At 54.4% G+C, this 15,287-nt stretch overlaps 1 protein-coding gene across 1 annotated transcript; it reads right to left on the bottom strand.

Annotated features, from left to right (window-relative positions):
• Positions 1-8,356: 8,356 nt before the first annotated feature.
• Positions 8,357-12,989, bottom strand: PRRG3 (proline rich and Gla domain 3; the record flags this gene model as incomplete). The annotated part of the gene is made up of 4 exons (XM_082680992.1): positions 12,870-12,989; positions 10,536-10,573; positions 9,280-9,440; positions 8,357-8,884 (listed from the first exon to the last, which is right to left on the bottom strand). The coding sequence occupies exons 2-4, from the start codon at positions 10,540-10,542 to the stop codon at positions 8,357-8,359; spliced, it is 696 nt and encodes a 231-aa protein (XP_082537118.1). The 5' UTR covers positions 10,543-10,573; positions 12,870-12,989.
• Between the last annotated feature and the right edge of the window lie 2,298 nt (positions 12,990-15,287).

Raw genomic sequence — 15,287 nt, 5'->3', positions numbered from 1 at the left:
CTGCCCCTCTCTCTGACTACTTCAGCTGGTACATTGATCTTCCCCTGCCTTTGAAACTGGAACTCACACCACTGGCTTTCCTGGGACTCCAGCTAGCAGAGGGCATATTGTGGGACTTCCCAGGCTCCATAATTGCAATTGCCTGAGGCGATTCCTTACAATACATCCATCTCTTTCTATATCTATCTCTATATCTATATAGAGATAGATATCTATAGAGATATATATTTATATCTCTATATCTATCAATATATCTCATATGGGTTCTGTGTCTGGAGAACCCTCATACAACCTCTTAAACATGTAATTCAGTGTTTGAAGAAACATCTTCTCCGTGATTTACTTCTGTCCGTCTCCTCTCTCACCAACCTAGCCAATCCCATCACCATCTCTTGCCTGGATGACTGCCATAGCCTCCTACCTTATCTCTTTGATCGTGTTGAGCCCGTTCTCCATACAGCAGGCAGAGAGATTGTTGCCAGTATAATAGGCGTGGTCATGGCCTCTTGCTCCCACTATCATTAAAGACTACAATACTGAGTGTGGCTTGGGGAGCCCTACATGGACTGACTTCCCTCTACCTTTTGCAGTCTCATCTGGCACAAGTCTTTCCCCTTCTGCTACCCTGGCTTCTCCTGTTGCCTTAAAAACATGATGGCCTTGCTGGCCTCCAGGTCTCTTCACATGTTCTCCCTCTGCCTGGTTTAATTGTCTTCTATTCTTTTTGCCTGACTGATTCCTACTCATCCTTCAAGCTTTAGGTTGGATATGGCTTCTTCAGGAAGGCTTTCTCTGGCAGCCCCCGGCTCCCACCTAGCAGAAAGTTCCACATGCTCTGTGGCTATGGCTTGCCTCATGCCTCCCCGACCAAGCTAGGCCCAGAGCTCCAAACAGGTAGGGCCCTTCCAGAGCCCCATGGCCTGGGTGGAAGCAGGGACACCCCCAGGTTGGGGGACACAGTGCTCTGCCAGCACCCCTCCCTCTATGCCCGGTCAGCCCCAGGACTCTGGGATGCTGGCATCAACCAGCCCACCCACTGTGCTTCTGTGATTAAGTGTAACCAGCCTGATATGAACGTTACCCAGCCTCTATAGCCTCTATTTTTATAGCACATAAAGCCCGGTGAAACTGAATCCATTACACAGTTTGAGCTCTTCAGAGAAATTGTTGAAAGCCACTGTTACTGGAGCTGCTAGGCTTGTGATTCATGAAAACAACATGTTTTGTCTATTAAAAAAATTTGAGAGGGCACAAATATTTTGTCTATGCTTCAGGCTTTGGGTTCTCCCATCACTCTCCACAGAGAGACCCTGGGAAAACCATTCTGAAGCCCACTTCGCCTCTCCCAACCCCACCTGCCCTGTGGGGGCCTTCAGCAGCTGTCCCAGGCCCATCCATCTGTGGCAAGTAAGAATCTGCTCTGGGGCACGGTTTGAGAATGGCAAGGTGCCCCTGTCTGTGTCGGCATCTCAGAGAAGTCATGATGTCCACCCCCAAGCTTTTCCAGAGTGTGTATGATGTGCTCAGGGTTGGGAGAAGGGGCAACAAAGACTCCCCCTGCCATGAATAGAGTGTCCCCCCTCCACAAGTCCATATGTTGAAATACTGACCTCCAGTACCTCAGAATGCGATTATATAGAGAGGTAGGGTCTTCAAAGAGGTAATTAAGGTTAATGAGGTCAATAGGGTGGTCCCTGATCCAATATGACTGGTATCCTTATAAGAAGAGGAGATTAAGATACAGACATGTACACGGGGAAGACCCCATGAAAACACAGGGAGAAGACGGCCACCTACAAGCCAAGGAGAGAGGCCTCAGGAGAAACCAACCCTGCCGACACCTCGATCTCAGACTTCCAGCCTCTAGAAATGGGAAACAATACACTTCTGTCATTTAAACCATCCAGTCTGCAGGCCTTTGTGCTGAGTTCTGGGGAAGAAGTGGTGAGAAAAAAAAAAGTTATACATGGTCTCTGCCCTTGTGGAATTAACAGTTGGGCAGGAAGCGGCGGGGGGTGTGCTGGGAGGATGAGCAGTCAACAAGAAAACAGAAGCAAAGTGATCTCCAAAGGAGACCAGCCATGCCATATGAGTGGCCTGCGCTGGGACGATCTGGACAGACTGGGGTTCACATGATGAGGCCTTGGTCGAATGGCGTGCCTTTCGGGCCTTGCTTCCCTCAGATGTCACGGGTTTATTGGGAGGATCATCTCAGTTAATGCATCTACAGGGCCTGGCGTACACTAAGTGCTCAATAAATTCTGGCTTTGATCATTTCCAAGCACAGCTCGTGGCTCCTCTCCACTGCCCTTCAGTCCCTTCATTCTGTGAGATCTCAAGCCAACTGCTGTAAGGGTGTGGCCATGGTACAGGATGGGGTCTGGGGGAAGGGTGAAAAGAGGGGTCCCACCTTCCCAAGACCTCATGTATTAGCTCCCTTGCATGGACTAGGCTGGAACCCTAAGCGGCTGCCTAGAGTGCTAGTTTCTAACAAAAAGAGCCTAAAGTTCAAAACCTATGTTCATAACATGATCCCATCTGTGTGCGCTGGAGTCTGCCTGAAGAGTCTTCATTTGACTTTCCAGCATCTCCAGAAGCTTGGCATCACTCAATAAGCCAGCTCGGGATAAGAATAGAACCTAAGGCCTCTGGCTGTCATTCTTGGCATTGAGCCTCCACGTTCAATCCTTGAAAGAGGCCCTGAATTTCACTGCCATTGTCTCATCACTGCCATGACTTTTCCTATTAAAGGGTGGATTACTTTCATTACTGGGGATGGGCACAACTTTCACCAACAACTTCCCATGGCCATACCTCACTCCACCGCAACAGCTGGGAGTGCTCGGGGCTAAGACCACACTTCCTCCAAGGGGAGGCTAAGGCATCATCGCCCTCTGGACAGTCTTGTACTCCTGCCATCCTCAGAATTCAGGAAGCTGAGCCAGGGCAAAACTTGAGTATTATGTCCCCCCTATGTAGGGCACAGAGAAATTTCTCCTTTCCATCCCTCCCCCAGCGCTGAAAGCAAGCAGGACATCTTTTCTAGTAAAGGACACCTCTATTAGTAACCAGGGATCAGGTGACAGGGAACTTGTTAACATGATTTGTGACAGACCTTACTAACCTCATCCCAGCGGGATGGGTCAGCAGATCATCTTACACGTATGGGTCAAACTTTAGGAACCAGGACTTCTCTGCTTCCTGCTTCTAAACTGGTTTGGGCTGTTTCCTTATCTACAGCCTGACTTTCGGAAAAACAAGTTTGGCCCACAACCATCCATGCCCCATGGAAGTTTGAGAGTCAGCAGGGATCCAAGATGGGTGAGGACAGAACACAAATGACTACCATTTGCTCTTTATTATTATTCATTATCTTCTGGTACAGAAAGAGACAAACTTAACAGCTAAACCCAACAATTACAAAAAGAGAGAGAGAGAAAGAAATCAGAAGTACGTTTGTTTGTTGCCCCCAGGCTCCAGTGAAATCCTGACATATTACTGAATGTACAGATTTCCCAGCTGACATGGGTCAACACATGAATTACGAGCACAGTTTAAAGTGGTACCAAAATTAATCCATTTCACAGTAATCTTGTCTATAAGCTCAGTTGCACATATCAGGGTTTCCACTGTCACAAATTCACGACCACAGAGTGAAAGAGCAGGTGTGTTCAGGCCTGGGAAAGTGGCATCCGTAAGGGGAGACAGATTGGGAGGCATAAGCAGCTGTGGGATTTGTCCCAATCTTGAATATCTGTGTTAATACTTGGGCTGGGGGCGGGCGAAGGGCAGGCACTGGGCAACGGTCACATAGCTCAGTACAGTGGGACAACTGTTGAGGCACTGAGCCCGAGGGGGTGTGCTGCGCTGTTAGGATATCTTTGTCAGGAAAATTCTTGCTCCAGAGAGACTCACCGCCCACAGCCTGTGAAAGGAAAAGCTCGATATGTTTGAATATTTGGGGGCGAATGATGGGAGCGGCCGGTCTTACAGCGAAACATCTGCTTTACAGACTATTTAGCAAGATATACAGTTATATTACTTTAAATTGCAGTTTAGTTCACAAACTATTTTATTCGTAGAGCAAATAAAGGAGGAGAATGAAAAGCCGCCATACCCAACATTCCCACAGTAGACAGAGAACCAGAGTTCATCCTGTACACGAAGAGCCCGACAAATGAGAACTGCCGAAGGCACGGTGAAGGGATCCGTACTATCTTGAACCTTTTACTTGAAAAAGGTACTCGTTTTAAACTAGATCCCTCTTACACATATGACCCTGAAAACGACCTGAAGGGAAGAATATCTTGAATATTTCTACGGAGTGAGAATCGCAGATACCACGAATTATCTTAAGTTGTGATTTTCTCTAAGTTTTGAATTAGTGGGCTTCGAATTAATGGGCTTTTACCATAGTTGCAGGCAGTCTGATTCAAGTACTTTTAAATTAGCTAATTATACTGATTAGAATGAGTAGAGTTCAGTGGGGAGGATGTGCTTGTTTCTGAATCGGTGCAATCCTGAGATGGGGCTGCGTTCTTGTCAGCTCTCCATCTCAGCCTTGAACGTGAGGGCACACGCATGACACAAAGCACACATACGCACACTCCTAGAAACAGACAGTGTAGGTAAGAGTTTCTCTTAATAATCTCCCTCTCTCCCTCCCCCCACCCCGACAAAGGAACAATCTAGAGGCAGTGTTGTTTTCAGTTCTTCTTGTGGGATGCCATTTGGTTGTGAAAAGATCAACCCCCCAGCCAGAGAAGAACCATGTGGCTCTAACTCCTTAGCAAAAAGATGCTTTCCTGACCCGGATCCGTCATCTTCAAGCTACCAAAAACACAGAGTCCAACAAATTGGGCAGATTCCTATTTTCCGAAGCACCCTAAGGAACTCACACTAGTGGCAGTGGGATTCGCAAGTAGAAGAGGAGGGCCCTGGCCTCCGGGTCAGACGGCGCAGTGTTCCGTGTCCGTCAGCCAGGGCACGTCACAGCTGTGCAGGGCTGCACACACTGGGCACCTGCGCACTCCACTTCCTGTTGTGCTTTTGTTTTGAAAACCCCCGGGTGATGGGGAGTAGCAGGGGAGGGACAAGATTGTGATGCTTGTTTGGAAAAGTCTTTAAAAGATTTTGGTTGAAAACATGTGACAGTCACATTCCAAGGAATTTGTCAAAGGCTTTTCTGTTTTCTTTTAAGTGAAAATTATCTAAATAACCAGCCCTGCCATTCCCAAAGTCAACAGTCACACATCTTTCCACCAAAAATAAAAATAAAAAACAAAAAGGCCCAGGAGTGCTCAGATTTCCTTCAGCTGCTGATACCCACAGAACAGAAGCCAAGGCTGGGGGCACTGCTCCAAAAGGGCGTGTGGGGGGGGTCCCACAGTGGGGAGGCCCACAGGATAGAGCTGCTTCATCTTCATCCAAGACCTTTTGTGAAGGAGGGCAGAAGGCGGCAACTCTGGCGGGCTTGCTCCAACAGCTAATCTTGGCTTTCCTGACTCAGGGTCCTGTCCTCAGGCTGCCTAGCCCTGGGAGGTGACATTCCTCCCTTCAGACCGGAACCCTCCTGGTACAAATATAGCCACACGCCGGCTATTGTTTCAGATAAGCATGTGAGAAAAGGCAACGTTCACACGTGTATACACACACACACACACACACACACACACACGCAAAGTCCAAAAACAATGAAAATGTGGCTACCGCAGATGAAGCGTTGTATCAAATCAACAACCATACAAAGACAGAGTTTGAAAAGATATGTACAGGGCATTCGTAAAAGCCAAATGTGCACCGCGAGGAGTTATGACCATGGTGTACAATCTTTTTTTCTATGATATACTGCGAAAAACGTCCCAGAGACCACGGTGGCAACCCCACGTGGAAGAACGCTGCAAAGCACCTGGACCGGAGAGCTCGGCGCCTGCAGGATGCAGGCCGCCCTCCAACGGGCCGGGCTCCTGCATCCCACCCGCTCCCACCTCCAGCCAGCTGCAAACAGCAAGCAGCTCAGCAGGGAGGGGCTCGACGGGGGCCAAAGGGAACAGGCAGTCCCGGGCAACCTCCCTCTGGCTCTGGTGAGTGGGGCCCACGCCTGGCTCTCTCCCGTGCTCCCGGGTCACACGCAGGCACGGCCCCCGAGGAAAGGCTGGGATGGCAGGGACCGGCCCCGGAGCCTCAGGCTGCCCCGGGTCCTCCAACATGGCTGAATAGGATGGACCCCAGCATCCCTCATGGACAAAGCAGGGGCTTTCTAGGCCCCAAATGCCTTCGTGAGAAAGGGCAGGAGTGCGGTGCTGGAGGCCCAGAGGGAGGAAAAGAGGAAGGAAGGAAAGGTGGAATGCCACCTGGTCAGCACCTCTGGCATCAGGGAGCTCTCGCGGAAGGGAAGCAGGGGTGCGGAACGGTCCAACTCGCAGGAGACTGACTCCCCAGGTTGAGACTTGACTTCAGAGTCCTACAAAGGCCTCCACTAGAACTGGTCCCTTATAACCTACATATTTCTAGAAGAACCTTCCTAAGGGCAAACTGCACTGGCTTCCCGGTGTCTCAAGCACTACACAGGCATTAGCTCAGTCAGCCTCCAGGAGGCCTGTGAGGTAGGGGTAAGGATGGAAAACCCCGGCCACAGGGTTGTGTTGTCCAAGCTGGTGGCCTCGCTGGGGTAAGAACACTAAGCCTCCTCGTTTGAAGCGTGTTCCTGGGTGAGTGCCCAGGACTGGAGGGGCCTCCAGAAGTCATCTGTGGCCTCTAGGCAGGGCCGCATTCAAAGAACGAGGCCTGAGGCCTGCCTTGGAGAGCGGTTTAGACAGAGAGAAGCTTGTCTTCTCAGTGGGTTTTAAACTGCTGTGGTTGCCAATAGACCCTGGCTGTGCACTCTTTGGGGCCCCACAAAAATTTGCTACATTTTTTAAAGCACCACAGAGGAAAAACGGTTTGGTGCTGAGGCCAGGAGGATGAAGATGGAAGGGTAGGGAGGCAGTGTTGACAGTGTCTCTTGCGCGGTCACTGACAGTTAAAGGGCGGGTCACCTCTGCCCCGCTGCGGCCCGAAGCCTCACTGAAATGGAGAGGTGGGCAGCTCCTGGGCCACAGAAAGGGGTTACTAACAGTGGACCAGCATCTGCTAATGACAGAGCAAATCATTGATGGGCCGTCAACCCCAGGTCACGAGCTTCCCCATCTCCCCCACAGAGAAATTTCTAAAAAGGGACACTTTTGGATCTTCTCCCCAGGTGGGCCCCATCATTAAGAAGAAATCAGCCATCTGAAATTCAAGTTCATCTCAACACACCCACTCACGAAAAGGGCAGTAGCCTAAAAGTTCACAGCCAGAGAGCACAGTGCCGAGGAAGCCCAGTTTGTGGGTTTAATCATCCTACGGGCCAACCTCACAAGGAGAAAACTTCAGCTCTCTGCCCTAGCCTGGACCCCGCCCGTTCAAAGGCCATGGGCTCCACAGGCAGGGTCAGCAGCGTCCGTTTTCCCGAGGCTCTGATAGGGCTCGTGCCAATGGGTAGCGGCTTTAGCACAGCTGGTACACGTGCCTGGAGAGCCAGGGTCTAGGGGAGGCCAAGCACAGTAGGATCAGAGCTGCCCTCCAGATGGCAACGTCCCCAGTCTGAAGGAGGCAGCTCTGTCGGCCAGGCCCTGTCCCTCGTCCTTCACGCACCCCGTCATCCTTCCAGGTGACTCCAGACACTCCTTTGAACCTGGTCGGGAGTGTGGGGTGAGTGTCGGGGGAGGGGAGTGTCACAGATGACCTGCGTGACTGATTTCCCTTGAACCCCTATGAGTGGCCCAGGTGATATCGTTTTGTTTTATTGTGTCTCGTTGCGTTATTACTCTTTTCGTTTCTGTTCTGTCCTTGTCCTTGCCAAACGTGAGCAAGGACAGAAAGCACAGGGCTAGTGAGGGAAAAGGGCGCTGAAGGGCTGGCTTCTCTCCCTCATCTCTGTGGCGAGGCTTCAGACAAACAGGTCTTTGGCCAGCTGCGTGGCCCCCGGGCCCGAGCCTGTGGACGTTCTGGCCACAATCAATTCAACAGGGTGATTCCTTTGGCATAAGAGAAGCCAGTCCCTGACAGGAGGACAGGATGGCAGGGGCGTGAGGGCTTCTGGAGGAGCTGGGCTCTCTGGCCTGCGGCTCTCCTCAGAGGTGATATATATGCTTATGATCCCTACCCCCTCCACCTGTCTTTGACAACCGACTTCCTACAAATACACGGATAGGAAATTATTTGGCAACAAGGAGGCTAAGGCTGTTTTGTGGTGGCACAGTCTTAAAAAAGTTAAAAAGAAAACAGGAGGCCCCTGAACGAGACTTTCACACTGGACAGGACACGAGTCCTACTACTTGTCTGAGTCAGGGTTGGCGGCCACTATCTCCTCATACTTTGGGGGCGGGTCACTGTAAGAGACGCTCGCTTCCTCGCTGCTGCTCTCCTGGGGAGCAGTCACCTCCTCATAGGACGGGGGAGGGGTGGCACTGGACAGCCTGGAGAGGGACAGCTCGGGAAGGTAGAGGGTGCTCTCGAGGCGGACCGTGGTTCTACCCCCGCGACTAGGCCCCAGCACCACCTGCGGGGGGCTCCCTGCCTCCCGGTGCCCAGAGGCCTCCCCCTGGCTGTGCACGGTGCCCCGGTAGACCATGACCCGGGGCAGGCTGTGCCCCGCGCGACTCGCTAAGTACCGGTTCTGAGCATATGAGGGGTGATGACGGGTGGCCTTCTGCAGCTGACACCGCCAGATGATGAACAAGGCAATGACGATCAGCAACGCCACCCCCAGAAGGGGCACCACCACGTACATGGCATCTGAGCTCTGCGCAGGGTCTCGGACTGAATAGACTGCATTCGGGTACCCTTTCCAGAACTCCATCTGCAAACGAAGGAGGAAGGCGGCTGACACTTACACGTAAGCGCTCGGATCCCAGATGGAGCTCAGAGCCCTTCAGCAGGTCTGGGTTTACGTTCAGCGGGGTCTGCGGCTGCCCCCGCCCCGCCCTGTCTCACTAGCCTCTGAGAGCCATCAAAGAGGCTGTGGAATGCCCCGAGGACAAAGGACACCACTCACAAGTCAGGAGCCCCCCAGAGTCAGGCAGATGGGACTCTAAGGACAGGTGATCTGTTCTTCTGTGGTCCCAGTGGCCCTGGCCTGGACTCGGCTGGATTCCCTTCATTGCTTCCAATTCGTCTGAGATCCCCAGGGCCCACTCTGCTTAATCCTGAGGCTATATCTGTGCTCCCGGCACCCAGCCCCAGGGTGGTACATGCCGTTTTCTCCTTGTCCTCAAACACCTCCTTGACCTCCTCGTAGCTGCAGATCTCCTCCATGCACTCCCGCTCGATGGTCCCCTGGCGCAGCTCCTCCAGGAATTCATTGGCACGAGGGAACCGTTTCAGGACCGAATGGGCATTCTTGGCCTCCAGAAACACTGAGGAGAGAGTCACACTGAGGTCTGGAATGGGGAGGGGCCCAGAGGCTCCTGCCGACCAGACTCAGCCCAGGCACAGGGGCACCATTACGGAGGGAAGCAAGACAGAGCCAGCAGGCAGGACACCACCCCAGACACGTAAAAGGGATGGAAGGGCTGACTTTCTGTGACGCCACAGTGTATCTGCCTAGAATACCATGGACCCGACAAGACTCTGGAGGAGAATGGGGCCCTTCTGAGAGTGAAGTGCATGTTGCATGGGAACCATGGACATGACAGATTTTGAGTGTTTCGGTGAAAAAGTACCTAGTATCTTCTGCCTTGCCTCAAAAAGAGACAATCAGGGCCCTTATCATAAGAATGTATTCCCCTTTGAGGCTGACGCTGTAGCCAACACCAAAGAGCCCCAGAAGACGCTGCCAGGGTGGTGTCCCTCCACCTGAATGGACACCTGTGCCGTCAGGTGGCCTGGCATCGATAGTCTTGCCCCAGACAGTCTGGTACAAACCCAGGCTGCGGTAGATCGGAAGGCTGGATGCATGTGAACCGGAGAACGCCTCTGGGAAGCGGGGTAGCAGGGTCTAGATGGAGAATCTAGGCTTTTGGAGACTGGGCACAGATGCATCCATCAGAAATGTCATGGAGTGGGAACCGTATCTACTTATTCTCAAGGGGAACCCCAGCTCCAGCTGAGCCGACTGGCACCCCCATGAGCCTGAGCTGAGACTTTAGAGGATGAAAGAAGAGGTGACATCTGCTCCTGGTACTCCCCTCGAGGTGGGACTTCCTAGTCCTCCTGTCAAGCAGCCCCTCTTGGTGCCCAGGCAGGCACCCCTCCCCAGGCTCCATGGCCTGCCATATTAGTTTCTCTCAGAGTGGCCTGGGGAGCTGCGCATCTCCAAGGGAGCACGTGCTCCAGAAGGGAGTCAAAGAGTTGAGAGGGTAAAGATGTGAGCCAGCCAACTGGACAGGGGCCACAGGAAAACCCCCAGGGAGAGGAAAGCTGGAAAGGACTTGATAGTTAGACTTGCCCCTTTCCCATGAGCCCCTAGGCATGGCTCTTCTCCCCGCCAGCCTGGGCCCGGAAAAACTCACCTGCCATGGCGCTCCCTCAGATCCAGTGTCTCACTTCCCTGACAAAGGAGAAAAGCAGAGTCATGGTGAAATCACACCCCGAAACCTACAGGGCACCCTCTTGGTCCTGGGATGTGACTCCCACCCACACTGGCCGGGTCAAAGGGCAAAGCAGCGCCCCATGGAGCACATCATCCTCTGCGCAGCCACTTACAGCCCTGCCGCTCTCATCCTTTTCCAAGAACACACTCAGAGTCTAGACCTAAGGGTTGAGGGTTTCTTTTCAAAAAAGAAAAACTCCTACAGGCTGAGGTTCCGCCTTCCTCACTCTCCTCGATGAATCTCTGCACTTTTGAGCTGGAAAAGACCTCAGAGACAAGGGGCAACAACAACCATCTCCAAAGTCATGGCCCAAGCCCAGATGACCCGCTGTGTTCATCTTCCACAGACAGGGTGGCAAGGATCTCCTGAAACAGACTCATCTCTCTTCTCTTTGCATTAAACAACACGGCAGCAACGTACACTCCCACTCATGCACATATTCCAGAGCACTGGCCAAGCCGTCCACATCTGGGAGCAATCACCCCACTGCTCCCCTCCCAAGCAGAAGCTCTGGTTTTATGACTAACTGGATGTAAGACACAGGAACGGTGTAACCCTTTTTGCCTAGGCTGCCAGGAAGTTCAGTATTAACATTAACCGTGAAGGACAGGCGCCCTGGAAGCCCAGCTGTTAAACACTTATGCGTTCGCCCCTGTGACACAGTATCCACTTTTCTACTTATGCTTTCAATCTTATGTATATTTAAACTATACCCTCTAATCCTTTTGGCAAACAGGCAGAATAGTAATCATAAATAAAATTAAAACTCAAGGAAAACTAGCAAACGTAACATCTGTCTATGGAAACACTGTGTTAAGGGAGCCTTTCTCTTTTGCACCCCACAACTATCCCACCCGAAACTATCAGCGTGGGAATTTGTCAACAGATGGGCCTGCCATTGTGAGAAAAGTTGACCCCAAGTGTTTGTTTATGAGAGAGAAGATGTAATATTATCTCAAAATCCTGCTTCAATTATGGATCTCTGAGGTTCCCCTAAGGCCAATGCCAGTCACGTGTCTAGGGGGTGGGTGTGGCATGCCTGACAGCAAGGTTTTTGATTGAAGAAAAATGGAGCTGTTGTGTCAGGGTTTGAAAAGAATGAGCAAAGGCTTTAATACTAAGTGATGACAGAAAAATACATGTGTCATTGCTTATCGATGAGAACTGCATTTAGATTTTTTCTGTGGAGAAATTACGTAACAGCTTCCCTATAGCTATGTCTTATCCCAAACACACCCGACTGTGGTGCATGCACACCCACACGTATCATAGGCCAGACTGTGTTATCCTGACACCTGCATAAGTCATTAGTTCATTTTTAAGCTTCAGACATGCCAGGAACTCCTCCAAACAGCTCCCAGGCATGGCCCACTCCATTAACAATTCTGTGGCCACCCTCACTACTGCTGCTGCCCTAAGGCCTCCTCCCCCTCCTTCCCCAAAATTTAGCGCCTGCTTCTTCCCCTATAAATACACCATCAATAGGCCGTTACTATGGCAACAGTGAGGAAGCGCGAGGGCTCCACGACAGAGAATACTGCTGCAGTCACGCATGTATATGTCCCTCCTGCCCCTGGTGGATACTGTAAGGCTGAGTGGAGGCCGGAGGAATTTTTAACCCACTCCCCACAGGAACACAGCTGAATCCTGACGGCCTGGAAAGGAAGGAAGGCAGGGACTGGCCACCACAAAGACCTTCCTTAACCCCCACCCCCACCCCCGCCAGGCTGCAGCTGACCCGTCCCACCACTCTGGGACATCACTCCCAAAGTCCCTCGCATGGGGACTGGCAGCCATCTGAGCATCTAGTGTCCCAAGACGTGGCCTCAGAAACGTTTCTCCAAATCCCAGCCCTTTTCATTTCCCTCACTCAGAACTGATCACTAGGAAAGGCTTCTGTGATCTCCAAATCTCATGACTCATCAACCCACCCGATGACACGGTACTCCCAAATTACGCTCCAACTCAAACTCTGGGCCCTCCTCGTCCCCCTTCCACTCATGCCAGCCCTGAAAGTGCCCGTGCTCGCCCACCGTCGCCCGCCACCAGTGCCCGCCACCAGTGCCCGCCACCAGAGCCCTGCCCAAGAACTCCTGCTTCTGGCCCAGCAACTGGGTCTGCTGGTGAACCCCCAGCGCCCTGGCCCGACCGGGCCTCCAGATCCTCCCCCAACAGGGCCCAGCGCCCAGCTCAGTGGCCCTGGACGCGGCACCGTGCCCTCGGGGCTGGGGCGCCCAACCCCAGCGGCCTCACCGTTCTCCGGGCCCAGGAGGCGGCAGCCCTGTTTGCGCACGCAGCCCGCCACCTCGCTGCTGCGCCTCTTCCAGCAGGGCCCCTGTCCCCGCCCACCTGCTCCCCGTCGGCCAAGCCCCCCGGCCCGGCCCAGCCGTCTCCTCCCACCCTCCCTCCCCGCCCCGCTGCCCTCCCACCGCCCCGGGCGCCCCGTGGCTCAGCCCGGCCAGGGCCGAAATGCGCCTGGAGCTCCCGCCCCTCGCAGCCGGACGCCCAGGCCCTACCCATACCTCGGTACCCCCCTGGCCCTGCTCTCCTCTGGGGGCTCCGCCGCTGCCCGCCCCCCACACCCCGCCGCGCCAGGTCTGGCCTCGCGCCCCGCGCCTTGCGCGCCACCCTCGAGCGCCACGACCACCGCGCCCCGGGCGCCAGGCCGCGATCGTCGCGCCGCACCGCGCGCCGGGCCGCCGGGCCGAGGAGAGTAGAAGGAGTAGGGGGCGACGAGAGCGGGCCGAGGGGGTAGGGAGGGCGGGCCGGCGAGCTGGGCCGGAGGGGCGGTGGCGCGCACCGAGCACCGCGCGCCCGCGCCCCACTCCGCCAGCGCCGCCCCTGCCCCCGCCCTTGCCGCCGGGGGGCGGGGCCTGGCCGGCGGGCCCGGGGCGATCCCGGGACCCTCGGCCGAAGGCGCGGGCCCCGTCGTGCCCCCGGGCGTGGGCCCTCGGAAGCCCGGCGCTGCAGCGGGCTCGGGCAGCCGCACCCAAAGCCAGCGCGCCAGGCGTCCCCGCGCAGCCCAACCCCCCCAACTGTCCCCCACCCCGGCTCACCTGTCATTCCGGCGGGCCCGCCCCCGACTACCAGCCGAGAAAAGAGGGGCGGGGGCCCGCAGCCCGGGCCTTCCTCGTCAGCGTGCCAGCGGGCCTGCAGAAGAAGGGCCGGGTCGAGGCCGCGTTCAGCCAATGACTGGGTGACCTTGGCTTCGTCACTTACCTCCCCCCGACCCTGTCCCAGGACGGCAGTCTTTTCTCTGGTCAAATCTGGGAAATGGGGAGCATCCTGCCGCCCTCGCGGGGCTGCAGCGAAGTAGTGGAAGAAATGGGCTTGGGAAACTCTTGACGCGTAGAAATGGGAGAGGATGGAATCTTCTGGGCCTGCAAGGGGAGCGCTGGGTGGGGGTGGGGCCCTCAGGAGGCCGCGATGTGGGAGGTTCAGCATGACAGGACAAGACGCTGGTAGCAGAAGGATGACACTAGTCGTGGGAGAACCGCGGGAAGAGGTGGACTGCTAAGAGAGGGCAGGACGGTTCCAGGGGAGCTCAGGGTCTCGGTCTGCCAAAGCCTCCCACGAGGGGCCCTGTGCGGCCTGCTGGGTTTTCGGGGCTCTTTTTGTTCTCTGCGCTTCTGGAGCCCAGCCCAGCATGGGAGTTGACAAGCCCACCTCCCTAATTTGGTGTTTTGGGGCAGAATGAGCCTGGAAGGCGTCACCCGAACTACCTCCACCCCCCATTCCAGGCAGAGAAATAGCAACTTGCCCACCACCCTTGGTTTGGTGAAAATAGGGAGGGAAAGCTTCCATCACCCCAGCAGCTTCCAGTTCAGCTCTGGGCTGGCAGAAAGCAGCCTTGGCCAGGGCCCAGCTCCCCATCTTCCTCCCCTTTCCCCACTCCCAGTGGTGCTTTCCTCTCCACCCCTGCCTCCTGTTCGCAGAGTCCTCCCCTGGCTTGCTTGCTCTTCCAAGGCGGCAGGAGCCTTCTTTGCCCAGCACAGACCATCTGAACCCTCCCCAATGAAGAAGGCAGCAGGGCCGGACCCCTGGCCTGTGGGGTGGGCTTCCACAGAAAAAATCAAGTTCACCTGGGATTGAGAATGGAGCTCCTTTGGGGCCCAAAGGGCTATGTATCTTTTCAAAGCACCCTCAGATCAGAGGGTGAGATCCTGGGCCCTGATTGGTGGGGGAAATGGTCTGAGGCTCTTCAGGAACTGACTTCCTGGGTCTCCTAGTCCACCACCCTGTCCCATCCTGATCTTAACATCCGCTGTGTTCACAGATGACTTTATGTAGCTTTCAGGGTGAGGTGAGGGTCCATGGATTCCACCGCCTTCTGGCATCCCCAGCTAAGCTTCTGGCTCCAGCAAAGCCAGTCTAATTCTAGTTCCCTCTCTGCCCAGGATGCCTTTCCTCCCACCGTCAGCCTCTGTGCGTTTGTATTCATTCTTCCCAAATGACATCTCAGATGTCATCTCTACTCTTGAGGTCTTGTGGGATTCTCCACCCCCACCTGTGTTGACTGTTCTATTCTCAGCTCTCTGTCGGCAGAGACTATAAACGTGCGGGCTTCTGTGGATGCCAAGGGCAGGAAGGAACAATAGCAGTGCCTCTGCAGCACACTGCCTGCTTCAACTCTTGGCGGTACCCCAGATCAGCTCTCTGATACTCAGCAAG

The sequence above is a fragment of the Grampus griseus genome, assembly GCF_964374135.1.
Source record: "Grampus griseus genome assembly, chromosome: X".
Lineage (NCBI taxonomy): Eukaryota > Metazoa > Chordata > Mammalia > Artiodactyla > Delphinidae > Grampus > Grampus griseus.
The sequence above is the reverse complement of the archived record's forward strand: the minus strand, read 5'-3'. Positions and strand labels throughout refer to the sequence as shown.